The sequence below is a fragment of the Zosterops lateralis genome (assembly GCF_965231275.1).
Source record: "Zosterops lateralis genome assembly, chromosome: 3".
In the NCBI taxonomy this organism is placed as follows: domain Eukaryota; kingdom Metazoa; phylum Chordata; class Aves; order Passeriformes; family Zosteropidae; genus Zosterops; species Zosterops lateralis.
The window spans coordinates 101425229-101444437 of record NC_139764.1 but is presented as its reverse complement, the minus strand read 5'-3'; the positions used below and the strand labels follow the sequence as shown (position 1 = coordinate 101444437).

The 19209-nt window shown below is 36.4% G+C and overlaps 1 protein-coding gene across 2 annotated transcripts in view; it reads left to right on the top strand.

Moving 5' to 3' along the window:
* NBAS (NBAS subunit of NRZ tethering complex) overlaps positions 1-19209 on the top strand; it is a gene marked incomplete at its 5' end in the record, with an annotated part of 161341 nt that overhangs the window by 121261 nt on the left and 20871 nt on the right. Inside the window, 3 exons of one of the 2 annotated variants that reach the window (XM_083856295.1) lie at positions 1342-1431; positions 3671-3866; positions 18736-18875. In XM_083856295.1, the coding sequence (XP_083712421.1) occupies positions 1342-1431; positions 3671-3866; positions 18736-18875 (426 nt within the window). Of the gene's footprint in view, positions 1-1338; positions 1432-3670; positions 3867-18735; positions 18876-19209 lie in introns of both variants that reach the window. The other variant, XM_083856296.1, reaches the window with a different exon arrangement.

Sequence of the window (19209 nt, the reverse complement as noted above, 5' to 3'; positions counted from 1 at the left end):
TCAAACTTTAGGAGTGCAACATAATAATATAAAGTAAGTATGCTGACATTTCATCATGCAACATCATCTTGCATCTGTTCTGAATAGAGTCATATTGATTTTTAATCCATTGTGGTTCACTGGAGTTCTGGCTACTTACTAAGCTAAAAATAGGAAAGATGAAAATTCTGAATGCAGGAAGACATTAAAGATTATAAAGATTTAGGTCTCTATGCTATATGATATAATCATTGTCTAGGAAATATATTTATCTTACTGATGTAATGAATGATGAAATTGTAAATATTCTCTAACTCTTGACAAAAAATATTTTGTAATATCACAGTTATTTTTGCACATTGCTATCAGCTATGTAGTATTTTGGCTTTAGATAGAACAGTCAAAGTAGTCTGGGCATATGTTTATTATTGGTAAGAGCAGATCTAGGAAGAGGCTGACATTTTTAGTAGCAGAACAGCTTTGATATGATGATGAACTGTAGGGAAAATACACTTTTTCTCTGGGTTTTTTGAATCATCTGCAGTCAGACAACTTGCTAACTATTTGCCTTTTTTCTCTTTAATGCATCTTTGACAAACTAAGACTGGCAAAGCTGCCTTTCCAGTTCCTGCAGTGGTTTCCGTGGGGAGACACTCTTGCTTTGTTGTGTGCCAGGGCAAAATCTCTCCCTCTCTCAACACCACTTCTGTTTAATGGAACCTTAGCTGAAATGTCACTTTCATAGAGATAGAAGCAAAGCTTGCTTTCCTACCAGAGTGGCTTTGGGTTGTTTGTTTCTTTCTTTTTTCACCCAATTTTTGCCACCTCTTAACCTCCAGAAGAAAACTGTATTTTAACTGAAACGTCTCATGGGAGTGATGGATATTTCTCTATTCCACACATGCACTGAGGCTGCTGTTCCACGGTGGCCCCAGAGAAATCAGCAGATAGGATACTAGACTTAGGTTACAGCTCAGCTAATTTAAGCCAACAGAGATACTGCAAGAGGATTTGGACAGAAAAGATGGTGACATTTATGTGTAACTTTAGGTTTGTTTAGTTCATATTGATCTTTGAGGTAGTGAGATTAGAAGCGAATATTCTGCCAACCTAATTAATCTGTGTTAGAAGCACTAATCTTTAACTATGCTTTTCCTTTCAAGTTTCATATAAGAGTTTTAGTATTCTTTTCCCACTCTTGTTGCTTTTTTGCATTACTCTGACATAAAAATAAAGGTACTAGTTAAGCAAAAATGGAAAATTCTTATAATTATTGACCAATGCATATAAATGCTAAAGACACATAAAACAAGATACCATATTAAGGACCATTTTAATGATAACTTTGTCTTCCCTTAGTAGTGGAAATGGTGACTCATCTACAGCAGAGAAAGATCCACTTGCAATCCTCGAAGGTATAATTTCTGCAGTGCATGCAAGCGTTGAAAAAGGGTAAGAGCTTCCTGTATGGATTCTTTGGGTAGGACTTTGAAAGATGCTTCTCATGAAAGCTTTGAAGGTACAATACTGAATATGGATGATTTTTCTGCATTGATATATATAATGGGTTTGCACTTAATTTTCTAAGACTTTATTCTGGAATGAGTGATCATTTTTCATGTTCAAAATCTGAACCCTGAAAGAAGCCTTTACTTGATATTTGAAAGAAGGCACTGAACCTAAAATTTAGATAACCATGTATTATAGTGAAATGAGAAAATGTTTTTTCAGCTATGATTCCTGCAGATTTTGTATCTACCAGGAGCATATCACTGCTTTTGTTTCAATTTAGTTGATAAATTGCAAATAATAATGATTCACTTTCAGATACCTGAATTTACATATCTAAGTTTGTCCATATTTGTAAGGTATAGTGCAGAAACATTTCCCAAATGCTATATGATGATTCACCACATTTTTTTCTCCTCTTTTGGGAATGTCCTTACTTCCAATCACATAATGGCCTGTATGTCTTACTGACATTTTCCATTTCACTCCCTGTAAAGACAAGGAAGAAACAACAACAACAACAAAAAAATCACCATTTTTTTCCTCAAATGTACAAAGAAAGAGTTCATGTTTAATAATGATAATAAAATCCCATACTTTTTGGTAGCCACACAAAAACAGTTCACTATTTTTTTGAGGGTTCTCCAATGAAATTAAATTACTTGAATATTGGATACTGAAGTAAGACTGAATTGATGTAAATAATTGCAGTAAATATAATTTGCAGTATTCTAAGGTATAATGGATGAGTCGCTATTTTATTCTGAGATGCACTTCCTGGAGTCTTTTATTTGTATACTTCATCAACATTAAACTGCTGAAACAATAAGCTGAAGTGAAAGTAATTATGATTGCAAGAGATTGTTTATATTCCTTTAAATACTTATTTATTACCTTAAAACTCAGCTACTCAATTTACAAACCAGAAATATTTTCCTCAGGAAAACATACATAAGCAGCAAGTACAAGCTCTACAAACTCTTGAAATACTCCAGCAAGTCCCATTAATTCCCAAACTTCCAATTTACAGTTCGAATGCCACCTATTCAGCAAAGGAATATCTAATTCAGCTGGAGTTCCAAGCTAACAGCATCATTCAGACAATATAAAGCTTAAGTAAAATTGAAATCCTTGTAATGTGAAAACCTCAGATGTCAATTTTTATTATTTCATAGCTGCAAGACAGGTTAACTTGGTATTTTCTGTCTTGTATTACTTTCCCATCTGTCTTGTTAAGATGAATAAGGGAACATTAGTTACAAATCACACTCTACCAGCAGCCACTTGCTTGACTTCTTTTTTTAAGAAAAAAGTTTGCTTGAGTTAAAAAAATTACTGAAAGTTAATGATTTGGTACCTCTTTGTTTACAGCCTCTGAAGAACATTGCAGATTATTCTGTCTCCAGCTGTGAACTGGTTGGTCAGTTCATGGTGATCTGTGAATGGTTCCACACAATTAGAATATATTTGATACAATTCAGTTTCTGAATCAATTATATACTTAAGAGTTTTATAATTGACAAGGTCCAACCCCGAAGTTTGGGGGTTTTAGCACGTCTCTTTTTTTCTTTCTAAGGATATTGGACATTTTGCAATTGTTATCATGCTATGAATTTAGAATGACCAAGCTGGGTAGATGGTACAGAAAAGAAAAAAGATAGGGCTAAAGCTGCAACTGGGAGAAAATAATTTGTGTGTGTGGAATGGAAAAGAAAGGGCTTGTAAAGGAAGAAAGAGTGCAAGGTGACAGTATGAATAAGCATTCAGAGATAAAAATGTCATACTGAAAATGTAAGCATTCAAGCTGGTTTTACATAAAGTCGGATGGTCTGGTAGTGCAGGCATCAGCCAGGCCCAGACACCATGAAAAGACTTGGATTTCCAGCTGCTGAAGCCCAGCACCATTGTATGGTACCAGGGTAGTTTGTGGGAGAATATGTAAGTGTACAGATGGATTCCTATGGTATTGCATGGTTATTTGAAGTCCAGAGAAAGTTCTTAAAGCACACAGCTTCGGGCTCCTGATTTACAAGGACTGGTTTCCCTGCAGCCTCACAGAGGTCAGTCTGATCTTCCATTTCCTGGTGTTAGGTATTTCTTACATATTGAATGTGCTTGTTAAGCTTAAAAAATGCATGTGGTATTTTCATTAGGATTATTACCTGAGACTGTTTAATTACAGGGAGAAAATAGTTTCTTCAGATGACCTTCTGGAGTGGTTGAGACCTTTCTGTGGTGATGACTCCCTAGCAGTGAAGCCTCGCATCAGAGTATTGCAGATTCTGGAGCAAGCCTTCCATCTCAGTGATGAGGATAGCAAGCTGCTTGTGTACTTCAGGACACAAGCTGTTCTCAGAGCTTGCTGGCCTGAAACAAAGGTATTAATACTGGTTGCTGCAAATTACAAATTGTTTTCATGCGAGGATTACATAATGAAAAGCTGGTCTGCAGTATGTGGTTGTGATGCATCCTGGTGTCTGGAAACAAATCCTACTTTCCTTTTTGAATCAAGTATCTGATACATTCTGATTCTCTGAAAAACAAAGTTGCATAAAGGTAAGGGACTTCTCTGATTTTTGTTTAGGATCCGGAGTACATAGTACTGAATTTGATTGAATACTAGTTATTTTTCTCCATGTCAGACGTTGACATTGATGGTTTTGTACCTTTCTTTTCTGACCATTTTTCTGTCAATTTTATCTCCCCTCTTTATCTTCCACTTGGTATCACATTTTACTCAGAATTAGAATGATAATTACTGGCCACTGACTCCTTTTTTCTTGAGCTTTTAAATACTATTGCATGAATGTATAGCAGTCTTGCTGCATGTAGAATTCTTCAGAAACAAAGTTACTTTTTGTTCATTTTCTAAGTGCCTCCTCCCATGCCAAGACCTTACAGAACAAAAATAGAGTATTTCTAATAGTTCCCAAAAAAAATCTATGAACCCACTTTATATTCATATAAAACAAAAGCAATATCTCAGTTTTGACTTGCTGTGCTAAATTCATCCAAGTGAACAATCCTAATAAAAATCTTGAAGAGAAAGTACTTATCTCTTGGTTTCTTTGGAAATTACTTTTTCTCTTGTATTTACAGTAATACCAGCATTTAACTCCTCAACTACTATTCAGGTGTCTGTGATTGGATTCTTCATCTTCAGTTCAATCCTTTGTCGGTGTTTGTCTTACCTGTGACCTGCTTTCCAATTCAAAATCATTTCCAATTATAAAATGTTCAACTAGAGTATGTCTTAAGAAAAAAGTTACAGGTAGATTTCAGCTTTCATGTTTGTAGAAGACAGAAAAAGAACCTGTATTTAACAGAAACCTTATGAGACTCATTACACTTGTGATTTTACCTTAAGTATTTATCAAACTTTTATTTTCTCCCGTAATCTTGTAAGTCAGAATGTATATAACTTTGAAAAAGAAACACCCATCCATTTGGTTACAAAACCAAATTTTAGGACTTAATTGAATGCATTTCATAGGCTGCTGGTTCATGTGTAGCTTACTGCCCATCAGAACCCCCAGGCCCCCCCCCAGCAGAGCTGAGACAGCCACAGCTGTGCTGTCCCCACCTGTGCTGCTCCAGATGCTGCACAGCTGTTAAACCTTGTGCAATTTTTTTTTATGGAGAGGCGTGTTTAGGCCTCTCCATATAGTTACTTTCTCTTACCTGAAGGAATTTTTAGAATGCTCCTAGTTTCAAGTAGGAAAACTTGGGATTTTTTTTGTGAGGGAAGAAGTTTTTACTGACTGAGCGACAGTTCATCTGGTCATAACACAGAGCTGCTGATCACTTCAGTGCTTTACACTTTTGCTGATGAGTAAGCAAGCAGTACAAGAAGACATGTAATAAAGTTTGAATAATGCACTAGATAAGCTCAAACCTTTCAGAGATAAGTGTATGAAAATATGTGCACAGCACCGTAATACTGATTTCTCTGTATATACTATTTATTATTTACCTAAGCGTAGAAGTAGCTTTCATGCTTAACAGTAGTTGAAGTTGTGCTTAAATGTAGATACATTAAAATCAATTTATGCACCCCAGTTTCTGCTACAGAATGCAATTATGAGTCCTATTGGAATATATTAAAAATTATTCTCATTTTCATGTCAGCTGAAGCTCAGTGTAATTGATAAGAACCCTTTCTTCAAGTATTTTGTGCTAGGTAAACTAATGTGTTATTTAGACAGAAGAGTCATGAAGGTTTGTCCATTAGATATCTGTCACTGAAATTCAGTTATTCACAAATGTCCAAGAAAAATAAGTGGTCTTAAATGTAGACTATTTTTTTTGGATTTTTTTCCTCTTTTAGTCAGCTGCTGTCAAATGCTAGTTTACAAACTGATATTAGAAAAGCAAGTGATGGCCTTGCTTGAGTATTAAGTTTGCCTATTTTGTGAATTAACAAACAAGGAAAATACCATCAGAAAATAGCAGATTGAAAACTGTACATTTCCCAGTCCTTCCACTATGTTAGTGGAACAAGAACACTGCAGAAGTCCGTGTTTCCACGGCAGCTGAAAAGCAAAGACAGAGATTTCTCTATGAGCTTTGGCAGAGCATTATGGTTAAGATGCAATTTTCTTGTGCAAGTTCACACTTCAGGTGCAAAGACTTTTAAAAGCAACCCTGTTTTACAGGAGGGAGTATTAAAGGACAACTTAAAAGTTTAATCAAGTTGCTGAGTAATCCTGCATGAAGAGGTAGACAGGAGGAATCTCATCTTTCAAAGTATGTCAGTCTGCCTGCCTTGTCTGTAGACATCACTTTGTCTAACACCACTACACCTTTATTAATTTGATCATCCTTTTTCATGCAGCAAAATAATTAAAAAGAAACAACCCACATTTAAAATAAGTGGAGAAGGAAGGGGCTGTGGATTGAATGCTGGTTTTAGATTTTGCAGGAATGTGTTTAAAAGTTGTTGGTTTTCAGGGTTTTTAAATGAACTTTAAGTTGCAAATAGGTCAAAAATGTATTCATTATCTTGCTTTCAGATTGTTGTATTATTACTTGCTTGGCATTTCTTACATGCTTTTAGGGGATCCCTCTTTTCCTATACTATTCCTTGGCATAAAAAGGGACAGCAGATATTATTAAGTATGAATGTGGATTTCTATTTAATAAAGATAATTTTAATGATCTTGCAGTGTTCAATTACCAGAAAACGTGTGAAAGCCACCCTCAGTGTGTCTACTAATCCTCTTAGACAGACTTTGCATACATCAAGGAGAGACTTAATATTTAATTATGCTCTAGGTGCTATAAGTAGTGGCCCCACAAATCAATGTGCTGGGAAACAGGCCAGCTCTTACAAAATTAAAAATGTACTTTATGGAAGCAGCTACCTATCAAACACTCAGAAACAGAGTGATTTCCAGTTCTCTAATGATTAGTTAACAAAATTAAATATTCAGGGGTCCTCATTTTTTAAAGGCTTGAGAGTCTTTAATTCACATTCCAGTAGCATCCCACGCTATGGAGGAGGAGGAGGCATGCCTTGTTTTAATCCCCTTGATGAATTTTATCTGAGCTCTTCAGGTTCTGTAATTTTCTAGTTAACTGGTGCATGAAAAATACGAGTCAAAATACTAACATTTTATATATATTAAGAATGTTGGAGGGAGAAAAGGACATCGTTTAGAATGTTGGTATCAAAATTTATCTTTATTCATCTAACATGGGAAATATATTTCTTTTCAAATAATATACAAAATATAGTCTGTAATGACTCAGTAGTGTCTAACAAGCCTGAAGTGTCAGCTAACTGGTTTTATGTGTGCGTGTGTACCTAACTTCACCTCAGTGACCCAGTTACAAGGCATAGGTTACCGAAATGAGTTGGGGTTTGCCCCAGGAAGTTAGTGGCACTGGCAAACCTTCTGTAAGTAAACCAAGCCTTTAAGATACAAAGTTATTCATTGTGAAGCTTCTACAAGATACACCTTTTCTTAAAAGGATTGTTTCATTATTATGCAAATGCAAAATGTAATTACTACTTGCATGCCACTTAAATGCAAATAGCTTTGTCATTTAGAGAAGGTAATCTCATTTAGCCTTCCCCCTCATATTGTTATATTATGGTTTTTTACATGATCTTGGGGTATAGAGAGCTGCTGAGGGCTAAATGTTTTTGAAAATTGGAAAGGATGTCTATTAAGGATTTAAATTCGTAACTTTGGGCACTTCTCTTATTTTTTTTTCTAAAGTTTAGCTTTGGAAAATTGACAGATTAATTGGTGTTGTATGTGGGGGGATGTGCAAAACATATTTTCCTTCCTTCCTGCTTATATGGCAGTTGATGTGCAAACTTGTAATGTTTGAGCAACCTTAGTAATGTCTGTGTTAACTTTCTGAGAACTTGGAGTGACTGTCCAGACTCCACTGCTGCTTTGTTCCTCTTTTCTTGTTAATGAAAAACGTGGATCTGGTGTTTCTTTGCACTAGTTCGTTAAGAATGGTCTCATTGAGAATATCAATGTCCAGTGATTTTCAGCTTTTTCCCATTTCCTCTTCTCATGTCAGAGATTTAAACATGAGAAGTCATTTTGCTGAAGCCATTTATCAGGTAACAATGACCTGTATTTAGCTTGATCTGGCAAAATACAAGTGAAGAAACTGTATCTGTTTTATCCTCAGCCATCTTTTATTTGTGAAAAATGCTTAATTAGAAGAAAGATTTATGTTCCTATCAACTCTGAGTAAATTTGTTATGATGTTGTGTATAATTCTAGAGACATTGTTTCTCTACTGGTAATGCATAAAAATTAAGCTTAAGAAATTTAATTTAAGTTTTAATTAATATTTTAAAACACTAATTTCCATTCCTTGAAGATGCAATTTATCCATATGAAAACATGTGATTTTTTTTCCAGGGAACATAAATTGTAGTGTGTATGATTAATTAAATACTTTTAGATGCAAATGAAATATTTTCTATTAACTACACGAGTATAGCAGATAAGACAAAGTGGAGAGAAAAGCAGTGTAGCATGAGTGCACACAAGGTTTGAATTGAGCCCTGGGCACTGCAGGGCTCTGTGACCATCAGCAGTTGCTTCAGAGGAAGCTCTGGAGTGGATTCATGGGGCATCATTCACTTTCTCTAGTAAGTCTTTTGTAATGAAGGTAAAAGTACAGAATGGTTGAAACGGTGTATACTTGGGTTTGATCCCAGTTTCAGAAAAATTAAGAGCTTATTAGTGATATAATCAGACTTCTGTTATGTTTCAGAGAAATCAGTGGCTAAACTGTGATTCAGTCTTGGGTATCTCTTGCTAAATTTTCACCATTAGCACACACTGTGCATCACTGAGCACAAAACATGCTGAAACTTTGTGAGGGAGGGATGCCATCCAGAGGGACTGGGACAAGCTCAAAAAGTGGGCCCATGGGAATCTCTTGAATTTCAACAAGACCAGGTGCTGGTGCTGCACTTGGACTGGGGCAACCCCTGGTATCAATCCAGGCTGGGGGATGAACAGATCCAGAGCAGCCTGGCTGAGGAGGAACTTGGGGGTGCTGTGGGGGAGAGGCTGGACATGACCCAGCCATGTGCCCTCACAGCCCAGAAAGCCAAAGGTGTCCTGGGCTGCATCCAAAGCAGTGTGGGCAGCAGGTGAGGGAGGGGATTGTGCCCCTCTGCTCTGCCCTGGTGAGACCCCACCTGCAGGGCTGCATCCAGCTCTGGAGTCTGCAGGAGCAGAAGGCTGTTGACCTATTGGAGTGAGTCCAGAGGAGGCCACCAAGATGATTTGAAGGATGGAGCACCTCTCTGTGAGGAAAGTCTGAGAGAGTTGGGATTGTTCAGCCTGGAAAAAAGAAGGGCCTGGGGATGACCTGACTGTGGTGGCTCTGAAGGGAGCCACCAAAATACATGGAGAAAGACTTTTTACAAGAGCCTGAAGGACAGGGAGAATGGCTTCAAACTGGAAGAGAATAAGTTTGAAGTAGGTGGTCTGAAAAAAATCTTTACTGCGGGGGTGGTGAGGCACTGGAACAGGTTGCCCATAGAAGTTGTGGATGCCTCATCCCTGGGAGTGTTTCAGGGCCAGGTTGGAATGGACTTTGAGAAACCTGGTCTAGTGGAAGGTGTCCCTGCCCCTGGCAGGGGTGTTGGAACTGAATGATATCTAAGGTCCATTCCAGCCCGAACCATTCTGTGTTTCTATGACTTAACCTTTTTATGTGATTTGTTACGTTCTGTGGTTTTGTTATTTACTCTCAGTAGCCAATTCCAGTCACACCACCTCCTCCTCAGCTTTTTCTTTCTGTAAGTATCCTCTCCTTTATCTCAGAGCCCACTGTGATATGTAGTGCACCTCCTGAGAAGGGTAATTGCAGAAGTGAATATGCTGTTCTTGTGGAAATTAGCAGTCCATGGTTATGTATCCCAACACCTTGATTGCTCTCTTGACTTCATCTGTACATCAACCAGAGGTCTCTGGATTTCATTCAGTGAGGCTCAGGTTACTGTTTTGATTGGATTAGGCTAATTTAGCATTTTTTAAAATGCAATAGTTTTACCACTGTTACATTTTGTTTGCCATCATATAGTCATTTACTTACCCTAGACATTTTTTAGTCTATTGGAGGTTTCTTTTGACATAAACTAGCTTTGACAATCATTTGTCTGCATTTTTGTCTGTTCAATGCTTGTAGTCTCCCCAAAACATAATTTATATACACAAGGAAGCAGCCATAAACCCATGAAAAATTTTACTTTTTTCCTTTACTACTTGATCTTAAAATGGGGCAATTTTTTTTAGATTTTTTGGGGGTTTTTTCCTCATAGTTGATTAAGTTCTTCAGTGGTTTCTAGTCAGGAATATTGTTCTAAGCCCTTTGAAAATATAAGTAAATTGTAAAACTGATTTTCTTTAGGTATTATTGTGTTAGTATCCTAAATGTGTATTTTTTTACTAACAACTGTGAAAATAGATGCTGCCCTTTTTTCCAAACAGTTTTCTTATTCCATCAGCCATCATGCTAGCTGACAATTCTTATTTAGAGGTCTGCAAACTCTGTATCATCTGAGAGGCCTCACTCAGGTGTTCTTAAAATAGTTCTTACTTTATAGAAATTTGTGCTATTTCATGTTGATTGATAGAGTGAGAGGTTCTTTTTCCACATTGCTGCTGTTGTTACTCAGGGACCCAGCTATCAAAACTGTGACTGCTAGGACATCAACTGCACCAAATCAGAAAGAAAAACACCAACTGCAGTGCTTCTGTAATGCCATTTGGTGTGACAGGTGCATGATGCTGCCTACTCTGTTGGGATTATTTTTATGGCTGCAACAGACTACTCGCTTATTTCAGTTTTTACAGTTTAAATAATTTTGCAATAACCATCCACCTGGTATTTTAATTGCTCTTGGCCTAGGTCATAAATATGGATAAACAATGAAGGAATTTTTCATTTTAAATCTGCATTTTCTTTTTTTAACTGAAAAGAGTAATACTGAAATATTATTTAAAATTGGGGTTGACATCAACAACCTCTTCTTCCTGTAAGACAGTATCTTAGTTTAGTGTGAGCTTCTTTTTAGAAATAGATCTTTGACTTTGCTAGTCTTGTCTATCTGCAGGGAGATATTTTGGAAGTATTAATTTTGAGAACGTTTCATTGACATGTAAACAGCTTTTAAAGAATTTTGCTTTATTAGCAAGAATTGCAGACTTTGGTTATCAAGACAGCAGTTATAGAGCTGAATAGTGTGAGCTTGTGGATGCACTGCTGCTTGATGATTTTTAATTTACCCTTCTAATCATTACTGTCATTTGTATATGGTATAGAGGGAAATGGCTGATGCTGAGTTAACAGCTTAAAAGAAATATTTAAAGATTAAAATCTTGTCACTTCTAAGCTCCGTCTTCCAATGCTGTTGTCTGCTCTGTGTTAGAGTATTTATATAATACATAAATTCTGAATTACGAAACAGTAATTAGTGGTTGGTTCCTACACAGAAGATTATTAACATGTTTGTGAGTCTCTCATGTTGCTCAGGTGTTAGTTTTAGCCATACATGCATCCAAATTTTTATATATTAATGCACACCTAGTCAATATACAATTCAAATAAATTTTTAAATTTAGTTTGTTAGTCCTGTCTGTTTCAGTTCCAGCTAGCTAGCTATAGGAGTCTTTCAAATGCATCTTTTTTTTTTTTTCATTATTTGCCCTTATTCTTCCTACCAATATCTATGTACGGTCCTCAGAGGTTTTCTCTGTGCTGAAATGTATTTGCAGATTAGGACACAGTCTCCTGCAGAATACAAATGAATGGATTGTATTTTCTGCACGAGTTATTCATTTTTATGCATTAAGCAACACATTTGTGTTTATTGAATCTATATGCAGTTCTTAGTGAGCTGCATATGAAGCAGATAAGGAATTAAACAATATATAAATCACTTCAGAAGAAAAAAGTTCTTGGGTTTTTATATAAGAACTCAACATGTGACTGAGCCTTAGTTTGACTCACTAGTAGGCTTCTTGTTGATTTGTTTTTTAACTTGAATCCCATAACTTGCTTGCTTATCTTAGACACTGGCTTTAATTTGAGCAGGATTTTGCCTGTGCTATTATGTGCATCTCTTTAGTTTCTGCATGCAGCAGACTTGCATATGTGCTCAGAATTCAATAATAGTTTTAATATGTGAAGCCCAGCTCTTGGGAAAGTGCAAGAAAGCCTGACTTCAGAGTTCTTCTTCCTCTGGGATATAAGGCAGTCACGGGTTGTGAACACTGAGGTTTGTTCATTCAAAACCCTTGACTTCAGTTTTAATTTTGAATTGATTGCCCTAAGATTGTAGTTTTGATGGCAGACACTTCCTTCTGGTTTGTCAGACGGGGTTTGTGTCTTCCAGTCTAGGTCAGAGCAGCCCCTGATCAATGTCCTGCACAGGACACCCCAAAAGTCACACCACGTGCCTGAGGGCATTATCCAAACCCTGCTTGAGCTCTGTCAGGCTGGTTCTGTGGCCACTGCCCTGGGGAGCCTGTTCCAGTGCCCAGCCACCCTCTGGGTGAAGAACCTTTTCCTAATATCCAACCTAAACATCCCCTGACACAATCCTTGGAGTGTGGTTGGGGAATTTTATTTTTTGTTGGTTTTGGTTTGTTGTTTCTAAGTGACTATTCCTTAATAACGTTGCTTTGCATTAGCTGGCATAACTCCTTAAGCATAGCTTTAAAAAAGCTGCTTTCAAGCAGGGGAGTTTAACCTGCAGCAAATTGCATCATGTTTTGGCTGTTGTGTTTTTTCATTAAACAAGAACTAAATCCTGTTATTATAGAGGAGCATTTTGTGAGGCTGTGTTTTTTAAAAGTTGTCATCTCCAAGTTATGACTTACTACCACCTAAGTTTCCATTTACCAAAATGGGTTGAAAGTAGACTTACCAAAATGCGAACTAGGGTAGATGGAGAAAGTAAGATCAAAACAGCTTATATAAAGCTGACAGGTTCCTTTGCCCTTGACTTACTCCATGCTGTGTGCCGTTGCCCATATGCTGGTGGACCAATGGCTGAATGATGCAATGGTTTGTTCTTTTAAGCCTCTTACTATACTCTCCTCAGCCTGACCCTATTGTGTCCTGGAGGATTTTCCCCTCAGTCACAATTTACAAGTTGTTTAATTTGGTTTTTTTAAGAAACTCTAGTTTAGAAATAATGGGATTCCAGTAGTGTGCTGATGATTATAGCACTTGTGGTTTTGCCTTTAAAAAGGGTTTACTGTTGCTCTGGCATGTGAAGATCTTGAATAAGATTAATATGTGCTTGCGGTTTTGCATTGTTTCACAAGTATATAATGTGTCTAACATCAATGCTGATGGGATTTCTAGCATCTTGAAACAGTTTGAAGAGAATGTAATAAATAATAGCTTTTAAAAGCTCCTAATCTTACTGGTGCAGAGTCAGTAGCTATGCAATTTCAGGAACAATTTCAGTTGTACTGTGTTGCAGATTGTGTTTGGGGTTTCTTTGACTGATTTTTGACGTTTGTGTTCATACTGAGAATAATTGACTTTAAAATTTCTATTTAACTTGTAGTTTTATGCGTCCTTTGTAACAGGTGCTTAACTTTGCAGCCTTGTACTGGAGGTAGATTTCAGTGATGTATATTTGTGCAGACTCTCAGTAGTTCTGCAGATACCAGCAGAACAGGGAATGACAGGTTACAGCCTGACCTGCAAAGTGGAAAGACTTCTTTCTTCAGTGACCAAACCCCACTGGCCTGTTGTATAGGAAGGACAGTATTTTCTTTGCTGATTTACTTAATTACATTGTAAACTCCTTGGGGCAAGGCTGTTGTATTTTTGAGCCATGAACAGCACACCAAGATGGCAATTACAGAATGCAGTCAAACTGCTACCAGTCCTTTTAGTTACTGTTTACAAACAATGTTAAGCCCTGTTTAATGACTGGAAAGAAGTTTTAGCATCAGCGTTCCCTATCTCAAATCTGAATAAAATCTTTGATTTTATTCACATCTGCTTATTACTTTGCCTAGGTCACATCTGCCTATTATTTTGAGATGCAGCACAGATGAATTCTCTACCACTACTGCTTGGGCAGGGGAATGGGGAGATAGATAAAACCAGTGCATTTTACAAGGAAGTTCTGACAAATTGCAAGTCTATTGTAGCAATAAGGGACCAGTCAAATGCTTGCTTAGTGTTTCTATTTTCAATGCCATATTAATTCAAATTTATGCTGCAGTGTCAAACATGAACACATTTTGAAATACTTACATTTACCATCTGGTAGATGTAATAAAATTAATTCTGTAATCATGTAAAACAGGAAGTTTTTGGTTGCATTCCTTGGTAACAGCAATTTTTTTTGCCTTTATACAAGGTGTTGTTTTTAATCGTGGATATAACTTTCCTCAATAAACAAGAAATTATTGTGAAGGAAAATATTTTTCTGGTTTAATTTATAAACATCCTTATAATTTATTTCTTTTATAGTCAGCAAAACCTGTTGATGAAAGCTGTGGCTCTGTCACACTAACACAGAGTAAAAATGGAATTTGCAGAATAGATACCACTGGGCAGAGGGAGGTCGAGGTTTGTCTGCATTAATTTTCCTGCTCACCATTCTCATACAAAAATAGCATTTTTCTTTTATCTCAGAGGCAGGAGAAGGTTGAATGGGCTGGATCTTTTTATTGGCGTTTCCATCTTTTTTCAAACAAAAGGCACTCTCATCAGCCAGTCAGTCAGTACCAGATTGCCAAATTAAATGGCTTTAGCAATAAAGCATTTACAAGTCTATTAGATGTGTCTGTCCTGTAGGAACAGAAGACCATTACATTAGTAGATATCTGTAACTTAAAAGACGCAATTCAGATACAGCAACCTTCCACAACTAACTTTGATTTCAGGAATGAGATAATGTACCAAACTAAACCACTGATTCTGCATTCTGCCACGCCAAGGACTTTTTTTAAGTCATGTATGATTTCCACAGTTTTATTTTAACTTTGTCCTTCTTCAAGTGTGTCATTTTACAGTTTTTGTAAAACTGTAGATTTCCAGAAGTTTACTAACTTGAGAGGCAGTTTTTCACATTTGGACTCCTTCATTCATATCTCATGTGATGAGTATGAAGCAACAACAAATCTGTAGAACAACGTGATGAGTCAAAACTTTGGGCATCGAAAGTCAATAAACTGAGTGCTTTCAACATTTGGGGCATCAAGTAAGATCTAATCTGTAAGGAAAGAGCCTTATAATAATAACATTTAAGGTAAATCAAAAGATGTAATCATAAGGCAGAAAAGTTGGATTTATTTGAGGAGAAATTTTAAGTGCAGAGAGTTTTTAATTCAATACTCGATCTCTTGTGGGCTATGATAAGCTCATGCTGTTTGTGTAGCCAGTATTTTGCTTTGTGCATTTCCTGTATGATCTTTTGAAGGAACATTAACATATGCAGCTGTTTGTATATTCTTGATTCTGAACATATTTAGTCCCTCAGTAATGAAATTGTGTGTTTTAACAGTTTAACATAAGGTTTGGCTTTACTTAATTTATGTTTTGTTTTATAATCTATCATGAGTATAATTTCTAAAATTAATTCCCCTAATTTGCTTTCCCATTGTGGTAAATACTTGTGCAGCCTTTTAATGAGAAACATTATGCCAACTGTGTTCTACTGCCAAAGAGACTGCCTGAAACTGAGGAGAATCAAGTAAGAATTGAGCAAATCTGTTTTTAAAACTGAAAGCCCTTGCTTTCTTTTTTCTTGCTTTTGTTGTTTTGAGTTTGTTTGAGATTTTTTTTCCTCTTGTTTTTCATATTTCTTTGGGGTCATCCAAAGTTGATGGCTGGCAATGGGCCTCATTATTCTGTTTATTGACAGGTTCTTTAAAGGCACTTGTGTTCAGGGGCCTCTGAGCAGTTCATGGTGGGTTATCTTTGCATGGTTAACCTCGGGGTGGTTTAGAAAGATGTTTTGGGGTTTTGTTAAAAAAAAAAAAAAAAAAAAAGAAAGGAAAGGGAAGCAGAGTGATATTGTCCCATTGCCCTGTGTTACAACATTCAGGGTCATCTGAATAGATCATCCAAAATTGCTACAGAGAGTGTTCAATTAAAAGTGGATTAAAAAAAAAAATCAGTTATTACAACAAAACAAGGGGCTTGACTAACCACAGCAACTCATCTCAGCTAGCTTTCACTTTTTAAAGGTGAAATTTCTACCTTTTTACACAGAGCAAGCTCTGTTTCTGCTGTGGGGGGTGTCTGCTTCCTCACTGTGCTCTCCCTCCGACTCAGAAAGCAAAGACAGTAATACAGAGCAAAACTTAAGTTCTCTATGTGTGTTTTATATAGTTCAATATATCTATCTAGATATATGTATGTATATATATACACACACATAGTAAATATAAATTAAAACCTCATTGCTATGTGCTGTTTCAAGGTACTGCTTCCTTCTAGCAAGGAACTGTCATTTGAAATCTCTCTTGTTTTATGTTAAATGGAAGTGACATGCATCTAAAATGCCATATAAAGAGTGAATTTTCACTAATCTTCTTAAAAACTACAAATCATTAACACTGTAGAAAGTTCACTTTATTGGTCTTAGTGAGAAAAATAAGTGACTTGAAAAACCCATTGTAGAGAGAAATGCTGCAGAATGCTCTCTGAATTTGAGAATAGACAGATAATTCTTCTGATTGATTTCAGTTGAATTAGTATGTGTTATGTCATGAGCAATCATGTTGCAAGGATCCAGCTGTCCAAAACACAAAATTATGGCACTAGATTAATTAAGCTCATAAGAAAATGGAAACCCAAGTCTGTAAAGATGCTTTATTAGGTAGAATTATTGGAATTCAGTTCACGTTAAGTAGGATGTCTGATGTATTCTCTGCTACTAATAGGAGACCATCTCTGACAGCTTTTCTCGTGTATTGATACTGTCTTTGCCATTTTTTGCCACTTTTATGGTTATCATTAGAAAGATCTTAACGTTTAGTGTATGTTTTGAAGTAATGTGCTGTTTGTGAAGATATACTAAAATGTACTCAGTGAACCATCCAGAATGGTATGTACTTCATTTCAATATATAAAGAGATAGTTTTCTGAAAAAGGGATTTGGGGTGGGTACGGTGTGAGAGCTTCTGTTGTCTAGCTAGTACTTAAGTTGCTAAGATGGTAAATATTTTGGAACCTTAAAGGTTAACATCTTCTGTCCCTTTTTTCCTTTCTTGTTTATCTCCATTCTCTTTTCAGCCCTGTCATTTCAATATCTAGTATTATAATATATAATACCAAGTATATATATTACAAGCGGGTAACTGATGTCTGCTCTGTGACATTTGCAGTAAAGAAAAATATTTCAAGTGGACAGATCTAGGAAACATTTTTTCACTATCTGAAATGTTTTAGTATATGGTGCTTTCAGATATACTCTGGAGACAGAAGAAAACAGTTTTTCAACACTAAATATTTTAAAGTCACAGATTATGTAGGCAACTCAATAAATGCATCAGTAATGTTTGTTTTCCAGCCTCTTCTGAAAATTTGCCCTTGATGTATCAGAGGCACTTTGAAGAGATTGGGATGCGATCTTTAATCTTTCAGAGTAGCTGTAGAACTAAGGAAAACTTTGTCCATGTTTGATGTCTTAGAACTACTTGGACTGAAACAGAAAAGTTAACATTTAATGCTGTGTATCTTCAGCAGAATTATAAGATGAAATGGAAGTGTTTGATATTCTGGAAGTTTCTGGACTCTGGAAGAAAAATTCAGTGTTAGAATGTGTTAGTAGTACAGAGGGAGCTACTTTGTTATTGTAACAAATAATTGTTAAGCTCCAAAAACTTTTGTATGTCAGGTAGGCAGTGAATTGCTATTCGATTTGTGGAAAGCCCTCCTGGTGTGATATCCAAACTTTTAAACATAAGTTACCTCTCAAGTAGCAAGTGGGTTCTCATTTACAGCAGCCTTCCTTCGGCAGTCAGACCCTTTACCTTGAACATTTTTACCATGAAACTGCACGCAGTAATTATTTTTAAAAGAACCTGTCATCAACTGGAGTGAATTCAAGTTCAGGCAAAAGCTGTAGGTTTTCAACAGATTGTTCCAAGACAGAATTATCTGGGAGCCAGTAGGACAGTGGGGTTTTGTTTTTCTTAGGTTCAAACACCTATGCAGAGAAATACTGTATTACTTACTAACAAATGTTCTTTTCTGGGTAGATTAATTGACAAGCATCTTTCAAGGCTCTTTTCTATGTGAGAAAAGATGAGGTGCTGTAAATTCAGGTCAAACTATTGATTTTCATGGGTGAGTGAGATTAGTACATATTGAGAAAGCACTGGACATAGTCATTCTTTGAAACTGTCTGTATATATGTCTGTACATTGAGAAAAATAAGTTTAAGGAATATTTGGATGTTTGAAGAAGACAGATCTGATCCTCTGAAATAATCAAAGAATGTACTGGTGTGGGATTGCATTGTTCTAGGAATGTCCACCTAAGTCATTCCACATCATCTGTGTTCTCCCATTTTATCTGCATGTAGTTGAAAATGAGAGATAAGAAAATGGATTTCCGGGAAAATTATGTTCACTGTGTTTCCTGCATTGTTTTGGAACATTGGAACAGTGATGTTCTTCACAGATAGTTTGTTGATTGCTTTTAAATCATTGATTTCTGGGGAGGTTGGAAAATCTGATTTAGTTAGTTTGTTTGGTTGTTTTTTGTCTCCTTCAGGTAGAGATAACAGATATTGAAAATGAAGAAAAAAGATACCATCTCTTCCTGGGACTTCTGGAGTCCAGTCAGAGTCTCTCTGAGTTTCAGCACTTAGTCTTGCTGCTTCAGGCTTGGCCACCGATGGACAGGAGCAATGGGTGAGTGTTTCTTCAAACAACCATGTAGCAAAAGAGTTCAAAGTCTTCTTGCTTGATAACATGTTGTTTTCAGTCAGAAAATTCAAACATGGCTGGTAGGAGTGTGTCCTTTGGAAAGGGTCATACGGGGAGGAATAAATGGTTTATCTAAAGCAGAATTGAATAGTCAGTTTCTTGTAAAACCTGTATACGCACATACGTAGTCTGTGTCATGGAGGAAGGCAGAAAAACTTTTTATTGCATGTACTCTTACACAGGAGAGTGTTCTGTCTACTTAAGTTTCAAGCTAGGTATTTTGCTCTTGTTTTAACAGTATAAACAGAGTCCATAAAAA